Here is a 13,984-nt window from a genome sequence, read left to right as displayed (position 1 = left end):
TGGATGGCATGAAGCTGGATAGCGAGGCAGCCATAGTTTACTCCGCCCCTCCACATCTGAATGGAGCAATAGCGTCACATGGACACTATCTCCAATCAGATCTGGGGGGTGGTGAAAAAGTGGTCACCGGGGCGATCGTAGCTACAGGGGGGCAAAGCCACCCCCCCTGGGCTCAAGTACAAGTCCCCCTGTTCCTGCTGGTCCGGTGAAATTTCAGTTAACTGCATACACTGCGTCACAGGTCAGGAAAGGGTTAATCATGTATGGCATTTATGATGCCCCTTAAAAATAAAGAATTACACACTATGGTGATATGTACCCCCCAAGGGAAAATGTTTGTCAGCCCATATAATTAGTGTATGGGCATACCAAGTATAAGTGAAGCGCTCCTTTGTAATGTGAAATTTTTTTTAATGAAACACTCCTCGTTTCTTCCAGAGGGATTGTGGTGCGTTCAAATTAGGGCCAGGCCACGATTTCACTTCATGGACAAACTTTGTGGTCATAAAAAAAGACAATAATGGAAACTTTTGTTTCATGTGGCCATCCAGTACATGGTTTCAAAGGGTTATTGGGGTGCATGTAACATTGGTGCAGGGCAGGCCTTGCATTCAGTGCATTATCAAACAGTATGGGAGACACACTTTCCTCTAATGGGAACAATTGTCATGTCGGACGCTATTCACACTAGGGCGTCCGACAGACAGCGGTAATTCTTCATTCGTCCACTATGCGCTCAGTGGCGCCGGCTAGATTTTATCTAGGTTGTCCGGGGTTAATCTAGCTGGTACTCGGATTGGAGGCTGGGTCACTCCCACGGCCTTTAAATAGTTCTTCTGAACTTTGGGCGTCGCCAATTATAGCTTGTGTCTTGTACCTGGTGATCTCGGTTCGGAGTGGTGGTCTTGGAGTGAAAATATAATATCTGGTGGTGTATGATCCTTTGTCATATTTCTCCTTCCTATTTGTGTTTTGTTTTGCCCTGTGCACATTATAGTGTTTTCCTGAGTGTGTTTGCGGCGTGGTGCGTTTTTGGTTTTCCCTGTCTGTGCTTTCTGTAGGGGTTGGTGTAAGGAATTATCACTGGGTGGAGGGTGGAGGTTTCAGATTAGTACTGAAACAGGAGTTAGGGTCAGGCCTGGCGGCCCAAGCACACCATCAGTGTAATCTCTGGGAGAGGGACAGACAGGGTTTCCCTAGTCTGAGGGATATTGCAGGGGCCCGGGTTATTAGCTTTGCCTACTTAGGCTCCCCGTGACAAAAATTTTGTCATGAGGTGATAAAGTACATCTGCTGAAATGGCTATTAGGGTGCATGTACCATTGGTGCAGGGCAGGCTTTACATTCAATGCATAAGAAAACAGTATGGGAGACACACTTTCTTCTAATGGGAACAATTTTGTCATGAGGCTGTAAAGTACGTCTGCTGAAAGGCTTATTGGGGTGCATGTAACTTTGGGACAGGCCAGGCCTTGCATTCAATGCATAAGAAAACAATATGGGAGACACACTTTCTTCTAATGAGAACAATTTTGACATGGGGCCCTCAAGTACTGTAACAACCCTGCTGGCGTCACTGCATGGCCTTCCATCCCCCAACTGCCTGTTACATCAACTCACTCACCCTGTGTCATGCTGTCAGATCTGTCTGCTGCCGACTCCATGCCATTTTCTTCATGGCCGCTTGCTCTGTGTACACTTTCTGTCTGTGTGCATAGGGGGGCAGCGCCAGCAACTCCTGTTTCTTATTCAGTCTGTATGCACCTCCTTAAGGTGTCTCTGGCCAATAGCCTAGAGGCCTCTGAATCTTAAGGAGTCCTCACCCATTGGAGGACGCCGGAGCAAACTTACTTCCTCAGTCAGTACAGTGCTGCTGAGGTGTCTGGTTCGGTCTCTGTGTCAGCAACCCAGTGGGGCGTAGTACCCTGGTCTGTGTTCACCTTCCAGTGGGGCGTCGCACCCTGGTCTGAATCTGTGTTCTGTTACTTCTGTGTGTGAACTCTGGTTCATGTCTGTTCCTGCTTTGGTTGTTACAATTCCCACTCTGCTGTGTGTATCTCTGCGCTCTCTCTCTGCTTGGCTCGCCACTACTATGGCTAGAAGGTTGGAAGAGTGTTTAAACTAGGGAATGGGGGAGGGTGTTCATTTTATAGGAGGGGAAGATGGTGCAGATAGAGACCTGGGAAGTTGGCTGTGGCATGGGGGTGGGGTTAGATCAATTAATAATTTAAGAAAGAAAAGAAGTGCAGAGATATACATAAAATGTATGTATACTAATGCCAGAAGCCTTGCCAACAAAATGGACGAATTAGAATTAATGGTGTTGAAGCATAATTATGACATGGTGGGGATATCTGAAACGTGGCTGGATGAAAGCCATGACTGGGTTGTTAACTTGCAGGGCTATAGCCTTTTCAGAAATGACCGAACGGATAAGCGAGGGGGAGGGGTGTGTCTATATGTAAAATCATCCTCAAAATCCATCCTGTGTGATAATATAGGTGAATCTAATGAAAATGTAGAGTCCCTTTGGGTGGAGATAAGGGGAGGGGGAAAAAATAATTACTGATAGGGGTTTGTTATAAGTCTCCAAAAATAATGGAAGCAATGAAGAATATCCTCATAAAGTAAATAGATGAAGCTGTGACTCAAGGAGAAGTCATTATTATGGGGGACTTCAACTACCCTGAAATAGATTGGGGAACGGAAATCTGCAGTTCCAGCAAAGGTAATAGTTTTTTGACAACTATGAGAGACAATTACCTTTCACAATTGGTTCAGTGTTATGATCCGGTGACCTTGGAGCAGCATGAAAATGTTCACTGGAGTAGGTGGTCACTATACTGACCGCAAATCCTGATCTTAACACCGCAATTAGAAGTAGCCGTGGAGTGTACCTAACCAATCCTAGATACCTCGTCACAGCCGGAGGACTAAATACCCCTAAAGATGGAAATAGGAATACTATCTTGCCTCCGAGAAAACCCCAAAGGATAGACAGCCCCCCACAAATATTTGCGGTGAGTCGGAGGAAAAAACATACACAGGCAGAAAAACAGGATTTAGCACAGGAGGCCACTCTAGCTAAAATAGGACAAGATAAGACAGAGTTCTGTGCGGTCAGTATTAAAACCCTTCAAAAATATCCACAGCAGAATATACAAAAACTTCCTCCATCCAACTAAAGACGTAGGCGCGTATATCTGCAACTCCAGTGAATCCTACATTCAGAGCAGGAATACAATAAAAAACAAGCACACAGCCTGTGTGCCACAGAAAAAGAAACAGACACTTATCTTTGCTGAAATGGCAGCCAAGTAGGAGAAGCCAGACAGAGATCCATCATATCCCAAAAAACAATGACAACTGGCAAGGACTAATGAGTCCAGATACACCTGTCCAAGACTGCAGCCCAGGAACAACTGCATTATCATCTACTACCACCAGAGGGAGCTCAAAAGCAGAATTCACAACAGTTCAGGACCCAACAAGAAGGGGGGCACTGCTAGATCTAATATTAACCAACAGGCCAGACCGCATATCAAATATAAGGGTTGGGGGTCACTTGGGGAATAGCGATCACAAAATAATATGTTTTCATGTATCCTTTAATAAGATGTGTAGTAGAGGGGTTACAAGGACACTAAACTTCAGGAAGGCAAATTTCCAACGGATGAGAGATGATCTTAGTGCAATTAACTGGGACGATATCCTGAGACACAAAAATACACAAAGAAAATGGGAGACATTTATTAGCATCCTGGATAGGACCTGTGCACAGTATATACCGTAAGGGAATAAACATACTAGAAATAGGAGGAAACCAATATGGCTAAATAGAGCTGTAAGGGGCGAATAAAGTGACAAAAAGAAAGCATTTAGATAAGATTAGATTAGTTAAAGGAAGTAGGTAGTGATGAGGCATTAAATAAATACAGAAAACTGAATAAACTCTGTAAAAAGCAAATCAAAACAGCTAAGATTGAGACAGAGAGACTCATTGCCAGAGAGAGAGAGTAAAAATAATCCCAAAATATTCTTTAACTATGTAAATAGTAAGAAACTAAAAAATGATAGTGTTGGCCCCCTTAAAAATAGTCTGGGTGAAATGGTGGCTGAGGATGAGGAAAAGGCCAATATGCTAGATTAAATTTTTTCATCAGTATTTACACAAAAAAATTCCATGGCAGACAATATGATCAGTGATAACAAAAATTCCTCATTAAAGGTACCGTTACACGAAACGACTTACCAACAATCACGACCAGCGATACGACCTGGCCGTGATCGTTGGTAAGTCGTTGTGTGGTCGCTGGGGAGCTGTCACACAGACAGCTCTCTCCAGCGACCAACGATCAGGGGAAAGACTTCGGCATCGTTGAAACGGTCTTCAACGATGCCGAAGTCCCCGGGTAGCCAGGGTAAACATCGGGTTACTAAGTGCAGGGTCGCGCTTAGTAACCCGATATTTACCCTGGTTACCATTGTAAAAGTAAAAAAAAAAAAAAAAACAGTACATACTTACATCCCGATGTCTGTCACGTCCCCCGCCGTCAGCTTCCCGCACTGACTGTGTCAGCGCCGGCCGTAAAGCAGAGCACAGCGGTGATGTCACCACTGTGCTCTGCTTTACGGCCGGCGTGCTGACAGTCAGTGTAGGAAAGCTGACGGCGGGGGACGTGACAGACATCGGAATGTAAGTATGTACTGTTTTTTTTTTTTTTCTAACTTTTACAATGGTAACCAGGGTAAATATCAGGTTACTAAGCGTGGCCCTGCGCTTAGTAACCCGATATTTACCCTGGTTACAAGTAAACACATCGCTGGATCGGCGTCACACACGCCGATCCAGCGATGACAGCGGGTGATCAGCGACCAAAAAACGGTCCTGATCATTCCCCAGCGACCAATGATCTCCCAGCAGGGGCCTGATCGTTGGTCGGTCACACATAACGAAATCGTTAGCGGGATCATTGCTACGTCACAAAAATCGTGACGTTGCAACGATATCGTTAACAAAATCGTTATGTGTGAAGGTACCTAAAGTGTCACCTGCTTAACCCAGCAGGAAGTACGGCGGCATCTAAAAATCACTAAAATTTACAAGTCTCCGGACCCGGATGGGATACACCCCTGAGTACTGCAGGAATTAAGTACATTCATTGATAGACCATTATTTTTAATCATTAAAGAGTCCATAATAACAGGGTATCACTCTACACAGGACTGGTGTATAGCAAATGTGGTGCCAATATTCAAAAAGGGGACAAAAACTGAACTCGGAAATTATAGACCAGTAAGCTTAACCTCTACTGTGGGTAAAATCCTGGAGGGCATTCTAAGGGATGCTATACTGGAGTATCTGAAGAGGAATAACCTCATGACCCAATAACAACATGGGTTTACTAGGGACCGTTCCTGTCAGACTAATCTGATCAATTTCTATGAAGAGGTAAGGATGATTTATGCAAACTAGAGGCTTGGGCTGATAAATGGCAAATGAGCTTTAATGGGGATAAATGTAAGGTCATGCACTTGGGTAGAAGAAATAAGATGTATAACTATGTGCTTAAAGGGACACTGTCACCTGAATTTGGAGGGAACAATCTTTAGCCATGGAGGCGGGGTTTTTGGGTGTTTGATTCACCCTTTCCTTACCCGCTGGCTGCATGCTGGCTGCAATATTGGATTGAAGTTCATTCTCTGTCTTCCATAGTGGGGAAGATTGCCTTGTGCAGGCATGTACTACGGAGGACAGAGAATGAACTTCAATCCAATATTGCAGCCAGCATGCAGCCAGCGAGTAAGGAAAGGGTGAATCAAAAACCCCAAAACCCCGCCTCCATGGCTGAAGATTGTTCCCTCCAAATTCAGGTGACAGTGTCCCTTTAATTCTAAAACTCTGGGCAAAACCGTCAATGAAAAGACCTGGGAGTATGGGTGGATGACAAACTCACATTTAGTGGCCAGTGTCAGGCAGCTGCTACAAAGGCAAATAAAATAATGGGATGCATTAAAAGAGGCATAGATGCTCATGAGGAGAACATAATTTTACCTCTATACAAGTCACTGGTTCGACCAAACTTAGAATACTGTGTACAGTTCTGGTCTCCGGTGTATAAGAAAGACATAGCTGAACTGGAGCGGGCAGGGCTGCCACTAGAAATTTCGGGGCCCCATACTGGCAAAATTTTCGGGGCCCCCTTGAAACTCCGCCCAGGCTCCACCCCAGCCCCGCCTCCAGGCTCCACCCCACGAACTGTCCACAGTCCCACCACTCTCTCTTGGAAAATCTCCACTTCTCACCTATCATACATTGACAGTTCCCATCACCAGATCACACATATAGCCGGCAGCTTTTGTTTTGGCCAAAAGATTTTTTAAGCCGCCACCACAACAAGGTAGACACTTTTGGCCGGGCCCTACTCTACTGTAACCTACTAAATATTTGTTAAAATATGCAATACAATTTAGGTATATTTTTATTTATTTTTCAATTTTTAAAATGACCTATAATACTACATACAAGGAACAAATACCACAACACTATGACCAGATGACATATTACCACCACAGTGATCGAATAATATAAAATACAAGGAACAAATACCGCTACACCATGACCAGACCACATATTACCTCCACATCATGACCAGACCACATATTACCAACAATGACTGAATACTACAATACTGATCAGTAATACAAAAAAAACCCACAATACTATCACCATCAGTGCCATTATGCACAGGAGATCTGTAATTAGTAAGCAGTGTCTGTGTACAGGTAATACAGTGATCACTGGTGACAATACACACAGGAGCTCTGTATATAATGTATAGATAATACAGTGATCACTGGTGACATTGTACACAGGACCTCTGTATATAGTATACAGCGTATAGTGTAAGTGTATAGGTAACACTGACTCACCAGTGACGTCTCTAGGTGAAGTCCTTCATCTTTCATCCAGCACAGACCACCATCACTTTATCCAGCCAGGACTCGTCTCTGCAGGAAATAAAACAGTTATCTCGAGTTCCGCTTGTAGAACACATTACTTAATTTTCCCAACTTCTACATTACACCACATGAAGAAGGCAACATAGTATCACTCTACACAGTAACAGGACCGCCCCCCCATTTAAAACAGTATACTCAAAAAATAAAATAAATACATCACTGCAATAATAATATCCCTTAATTAGCCCCTATGGTAATATTCGCCATCCTGGCCACCGTGTGTCTCATTTCAGGCTCCAGCCATATGTTCTCTCATCCTGCCCTCATGAGTATCCATTCTACCCCATATGATCTCCCCATCCTGCCCCATCTGTCTCCATCGTATCCATCCTGCCCCATCTGTTTCCAATCCTGCACCATCTCTGTCCAGCACTCTGCCCCATCTCTGTCCAGCACTCTGCCCCATCTCTGTCCAGCACTCTGCCCCATCTCTGTCCAGCACTCTGCCCCATCTCTGTCCAGCACTCTGCCCCATCTCTGTCCAGCACTCTGCCCCATCTCTGTCCAGCACTCTGCCCAGCACTCTGCCCCATCTCTGTCCAGCACTCTGCCCCATCTCTGTCCAGCACTCTGCCCAGCACTCTGCCCCATCTCTGTCCAGCACTCTGCCCCATCTCTGTCCAGCACTCTGCCCAGCACTCTGCCCCATCTCTGTCCAGCACTCTGCCCCATGTCTGTCCAGCACTCTGCCCCATGTCTGTCCAGCACTCTGCCCCATCTCTGTCCAGCACTCTGCCCCGTGTCCAGCTTTCTGCCCCCCATGTGTCCAGCTTTCTGCCCCCCATGTGTCCAGCTTTCTGCCCCCCCCGTGTCCAGCTTTACTGCCCCCTCTGTGTCCAGATTTACTGCCCCCTCTGTGTCCAGATTTACTGCCCCCTCTGTGTCCAGATTTACTGCCCCCTCTGTGTCCAGATTTACTGCCCCCTCTGTGTCCAGATTTACTGCCCCCTCTGTGTCCAGATTTACTGCCCCCTCTGTGTCCAGATTTACTGCCCCCTGTGTCCAGCTTTACTGCCCCCCTGTGTCCAGCTGCCTTCTGCCCCCTCTGTGTCCAGCTGCCTTCTGCCCCCGTGTCCAGCTGCCTTCTGCCCCCTCTGTGTCCAGCTTTACTGCCCCCCTGTGTCCAGCTGCCTTCTGCCCCCTCTGTGTCCAGCTGCCTTCTGCCCCCGTGTCCAGCTGCCTTCTGCCCCCTCTGTGTCCAGCTTTACTGCCCCCCTGTGTCCAGCTGCCTTCTGCCCCCTCTGTGTCCAGCTGCCTTCTGCCCCCTCTGTGTCCAGCTTTACTGCCCCCCTGTGTCCAGCTGCCTTCTGCCCCCTCTGTGTCCAGCTGCCTTCTGCCCCCCTGTGTCCAGCTGCCTTCTGCCCCCTCTGTGTCCAGCTGCCTTCTGCCCCCCTGTGTCCAGCTTTACTGCCCCCCTGTGTCCAGCTGCCTTCTGCCCCCTCTGTGTCCAGCTGCCTTCTGCCCCCCTGTGTCCAGCTGCCTTCTGCCCCCTCTGTGTCCAGCTGCCTTCTGCCCCCTCTGTGTCCAGCTGCCTTCTGCCCCCTCTGTGTCCAGCTGCCTTCTGCCCCCCTGTGTCCAGCTGCCTTCTGCCCCCGTGTCCAGCTGCCTTCTGCCCCCTCTGTGTCCAGCTGCCTTCTGCCCCCTCTGTGTCCAGCGGCCTTCTGCCCCCCTGTGTCCAGCTGCCTTCTGCCCCCTCTGTGTCCAGCTGCCTTCTGCCCCCTCTGTGTCCAGCTGCCTTCTGCCCCCTCTGTGTCCAGCTGCCTTCTGCCCCCCTGTGTCCAGCTGCCTTCTGCCCCCGTGTCCAGCTGCCTTCTGCCCCCTCTGTGTCCAGCTGCCTTCTGCCCCCTCTGTGTCCAGCGGCCTTCTGCCCCCCTGTGTCCAGCTGCCTTCTGCCCCCTCTGTGTCCAGCTGCCTTCTGCCCCCTCTGTGTCCAGCTGCCTTCTGCCCCCCTGTGTCCAGCTGCCTTCTGCCCCCGTGTCCAGCTGCCTTCTGCCCCCTCTGTGTCCAGCTGCCTTCTGCCCCCTCTGTGTCCAGCGGCCTTCTGCCCCCCTGTGTCCAGCTGCCTTCTGCCCCCTCTGTGTCCAGCTGCCTTCTGCCCCCTCTGTGTCCAGCTGCCTTCTGCCCCCTCTGTGTCCAGCTGCCTTCTGCCCCCCTGTGTCCAGCTGCCTTCTGCCCCCGTGTCCAGCTGCCTTCTGCCCCCTCTGTGTCCAGCTGCCTTCTGCCCCCTCTGTGTCCAGCGGCCTTCTGCCCCCCTGTGTCCAGCTGCCTTCTGCCCCCTCTGTGTCCAGCTGCCTTCTGCCCCCTCTGTGTCCAGCTGCCTTCTGCCCCCTCTGTGTCCAGCTGCCTTCTGCCCCCTCTGTGTCCAGCGGCCTTCTGCCCCCCTGTGTCCAGCTGCCTTCTGCCCCCCTGTGTCCAGCTGCCTTCTGCCCCCTCTGTGCCCAGCTGCCTTCTGCCCCCTCTGTGTCCAGCTGCCTTCTGCCCCCTCTGTGTCCAGCTGCCTTCTGCCCCCTCTGTGTCCAGCTGCCTTCTGCCCCCTCTGTGTCCAGCTGCCTTCTGCCCCCCTGTGTCCAGCTGCCTTCTGCCCCATCTGTGTCCAGCTGCCTTCTGCCCCCTCTGTGTCCAGCTGCCTTCTGCCTCCCTGTGTCCAGCTGCCTTCTGCCCCCTCTGTGTCCAGCTGCCTTCTGCCCCCTCTGTGTCCAGCCTTCTGCCCAAACCCCCCCCCCCCGATCGCCGCTCTCCGCTCTTAATAGAAAAAAAAAAGTTCTACTTACCTGCCGCGCTCCTCTCTCCACGCAGCTGCACTGTGCACTCGCCGGCGACTGACAATGACGTCAGACGCCGGCGACCTGCACGCTGCGGCTGGCGGCTGTTAACTATTGACGTGCGGGCGCGGGCCCGCATGTCAATAGCGTACAGCTGCAGCGCCGGCCGCCGCTAAGGGCCCGGTTCAGCCTGCGGCTGCCGGTAGGGGCCCGGTGAGCAGGTAAGAGGGGGCCCGATGCGGGCCCCCTCTGCTCACCGGGCCCCTTACGCCAGTCACGGCTGTAATGCCCTGATGGCGGCCCTGGGAGCGGGTGCAGAGAAGAGCGACCAAGGTTATTAGAGGACTGGGGGGTCTGCAATACCAAGATAGGTTATTACACTTGGGGCTATTTAGTTTGGAAAAACGAAGGCTAAAAGGTGATCTTATGTTAATGTATAAATATATGAGGGGACAGTACAAAGACCTATCTGATGATCTTTTTAATCATACACCTGAGACAGGGACAAGGGGGCATCCTCTACGTCTGGAGGAAAGAAGGTTTAAGCATAATAACAAACACGGACTATGGAACTCTCTGCCGTATGATGTTGTAGTGAGTGATTCATTACTTAATTTTAAGAGGGGACTGGATGCGTTTCTTGAAAAGTATAATGTTACAGGGTATATACACTAGATTCCTTGTTAGGGTGTTGATCCAGGGAACTAGTCTGATTGCCGTATGTGGAGTTGGATAGGAATTTTTTTCCCCAGTGTTGAGCTTACTCTTTGCCACATGGGTTTTTTTGTACTTTCCTCTGGATCAACATGTTAGGGCATGTTAGGTTAGGCTATGGGCTGAATTAAATGGACTTAAAGTCTTCCTTAAACCTTAATAACTATGTTACTATGTTACCTGTGGCTCTGTGCCTCTTTGCTTTGCTCACCACAACCTGTGGCTCTGTGCCTTCCCGTCTCCGCTCCTGGCTTCACCTCCAGCATCTCCGCTCTTGGCTCCGCCTCTAGCTTCTCCGTCCTTAGCTCCTCCCTCTCCTCTGCCTTCTCCTCTTTTACTCTTAGCTCCGCCTTTCTCTTCTCTGCTCTTAGCTCAGTCTTCTCCTTCTCTGCTCTTTCCTGCGTTTCTGTTCTTGGCTCCTCCTCTTGCTCTCAACTCCACCTCCTGTGGTTCTGCTTTGCTTCTGCTCTTGCGGCCTTGCTCTATCTCTGTTCTGCAACTTGCCATGCAGGATATTACCAGTCTCCATACTCCCGCCTGTCTGCCAGAGTGCCAGCCATGCCCGCCAGTCTCTCCGTCAAGCCAGTCTGCCAGTCAGGGCCTCTGCCGTACCCGTTCGTCAGCCAGTGTCACAGCCGTGCCTGCCTGTGTCTTGTTCCCCGGTGGGATCAGCATCCACAGTCAGACTCCACCCTGGAGTGGTACCTAGTAGCTTCCTATTGCACAAGTCTGTTCTCACCATCAGAGGCTCCAGCGAACACCTAGGAAGCTACTTAGTTACCCCCCTTCCAGGGAAGACTGGTCTGTGGTCCAGTGGGGCCACACCCCCGCACCAACCAGTCTGGGTGCGAGCGTTACACGTACGTGTGCAGAAACAGTTATTGGGGTGCATGTAACTTAAGGGCAGGGCAGGCCTTGCATTCAATGCAAAAAAATTTCAGGAGGCCCTCCTGTACCTCTCGTGAAAGGGATATTGGAGTGCGTCATAATTTTTGGCAGCCCAGCCACTCCCTGCATAGGCAATAACAGTATAGGAGACTCACTGTTTAATGTCCCTTCAAGAACATTAATGCCATCTGATGCCCCTCGAAAAATAGGCTCTGTGACTTTAAGAGTCCCTCCTTCATAAATGAAACAAGATGTGTCTGCTTATGTGTCACACAACACATGGCCAGCTAGGGTTGTTAAATTTTACAATGACATTTCCCAGTGAATGCATTTGTATTGGCTGAAAGCAATGTTAAAGTTTATAAACGCATAAAAAACGCTGCGTGTGAACAAATCCCAAGTGGTGGAGAAACATTTTTGGTTGGGGTTAGTCATTTTGCTTTATATAATTAATTATCCTGGAAAAGATGTTCCTTAACATATTTCCTAGCAAAATCCATTGTGCTTTTGTTTTTGTATGTTTTTTGGTGCGCCTGTAAAAATGGCATGAAACTCTGACAACACTGTTTACAGCTGTGACCTATGAAACAAAGATGCTTCCAGGGGCAAGCCCCGTGATGTTCCTGTGTCATTTTAGCAGTGTTTCCATCATTTTCAGACTTTTTAGACCTTAAAAGGACCCCCGGGGGGATCACGGTAAAAATGCTCGGGTTTCCCATAGACTTACATTGGGCTTGGTGCTCGAGTCGAGTACCCGAGTATTCCAATTTGCTCGACCCAAGCAGCGAGCACCCGAGCATTTTAGTGCTCGCCTATCACTAGAGGCTGTGTATAAGGCCACATTCACACGTTCAGTATTTCGCCAGTATTTTACCTCAGTATTTACAGTGGCATGTAAAAGTTTGGGCACCCCTGGTTAAAATTTCTGTTATTGTGAACAGTTAAGCAAGTTGAAGATGAAATCATCTCCAAAAGGCATAAAGAAAAAGAGGACACATTTCCTTTGTATTTTAGGAAAAAAAAAATATATATTTTCTCATTTTTTACATTTTAAAAATTACCAAAAGGAAATTGGGCTTACGTAAATGTTTGAGCACCCTTGGAGAAGTGTATGCTCAGAGATAACTTTGACCAATTTTTCAGACCTAACTTAGCCCGTTAGAGTTATGGCTTGTTCACTATCACCGTTAAGAAAGGCCAGGTAAAACAAACTTCCCAGCTTTATAAAAACTCAGCCTTCTCTAACCTTGTGCCAAAAAAACAGCACATATTGGTTCTTCTGAGCATCTGCATAGCAGTCTGAAAATGAAAATGGTGGAGGCCAGTAAAGCAGGAGAAGGCTATAAGCAGATAGCACAGCGTTTTCAAGTTGCCCTTTCCTAAGTTCAAAATGTAATTAAGAAATGTCAGTTTACAGGAACAGTGGAGGTCAAGATAAGGTCTGGAAGATGAAGCAAACTTTCAGTGAGACCTGCTCATAGTATTGCTAGAAAGGAAAATCATAACCACTGCTTGACTGCAAGAGACCTTCAGAAAGTTTCAGCAGGCTCTGGAGTTGTGGCACAGTGTTCTACTGTTCAGAGACACCTGCAAAAATACAACCTTCATGAGAGTAATCAGAAGAAAACCTCTCCTGCATTCTCACCGTAAAATTTAGAGTCAAAAGTATGCAAAAAAAATCTAAACATTCATTGTGGAAACAAGTCCTGTGGACCGATGAAGTTAAAATAGAACTCTTTGGCCACAATGATCAAAGGTATGTGTGGAGAAAAAAGGACACAGTATTTCAGAAAAAGAACATCTCACCAACCATTAAGCATGGGAGTGGATCAATCATGTTTTGGAGTTGTCTTGAAGCCAATGGGATGGGGAATATTTCACAGGTAGAGGGAAGAATGAATTCAATGAAATTTCAACAAATTCTTGATGCAAATATGTAAAAAAGCTGAATTTGAAAAGAGCATAGCTTCTACAAATGGATGATGATCCTAAACACATGTCAAAATCCACAATAGACTATTTCAAAAGGCGCAAGCTGAAGGTTTTACAATGGCCCTCACGGTCCCCTGATCTGAACATCACTGAAAATCTGTCGCTAGACCTCAAAATAGCAGTGCATGCAAGACGACCCTGGAATCACACAGAACTGCAAGAATTTTTCGAAGAAGAATGGAAAAAAATCCCTCAAACAAGAATTGAAAGACCCTTGTATGGCTACAAAAAGCATTTGCAAGCCATAATAGTTTTAATAGGGGGGCTACTAGGTACTAACCATGCAGGATGCCCAAAAGTTTTGCATGAGCCCATTTTCCTTTTTGAAATTTTTAAAATGTAAAGATGAAATATATATATATATATATATATATATATATATATATATATATATATATATATATATATTTCATCTTTACATTTTAAAAATTTCAAAAAGGAAAATGGGCTCATGCAATGCATGTAATGCATGCATGTAATGTGTGTATATATATATATATATATATATATATATATATATATATATATATATATATATATATATATATATACATTACAAAAATACAAAGAAAATGTGTCATCTTAAACTTTAGGCCTTTTAGAGA

The 13,984-nt window shown here is 47.4% G+C and overlaps 1 protein-coding gene across 5 annotated transcripts in view; it reads right to left on the bottom strand.

The window, feature by feature from the left end:
* Positions 1-13,984, bottom strand: part of TFB1M (transcription factor B1, mitochondrial) — a 396,419-nt gene that overhangs the window by 56,141 nt on the left and 326,294 nt on the right. Inside the window, exon 8 of one of the 5 annotated variants that reach the window (XM_069769400.1) lies at positions 6,934-7,011. The exons of the other annotated variants lie outside the window; for them this stretch is intronic. Within the exon in view, the coding sequence (XP_069625501.1) occupies positions 6,966-7,011 (46 nt within the window). The 3' untranslated portion in view covers positions 6,934-6,965. The remainder of the gene's footprint in view (positions 1-6,933; positions 7,012-13,984) is intronic. 5 annotated transcript variants of the gene reach the window in all.

Source organism: Ranitomeya imitator, chromosome 5 (assembly GCF_032444005.1).
Source record: "Ranitomeya imitator isolate aRanImi1 chromosome 5, aRanImi1.pri, whole genome shotgun sequence".
Lineage (NCBI taxonomy): Eukaryota > Metazoa > Chordata > Amphibia > Anura > Dendrobatidae > Ranitomeya > Ranitomeya imitator.
The sequence above is the reverse complement of the archived record's forward strand: the minus strand, read 5'-3'. Positions and strand labels throughout refer to the sequence as shown.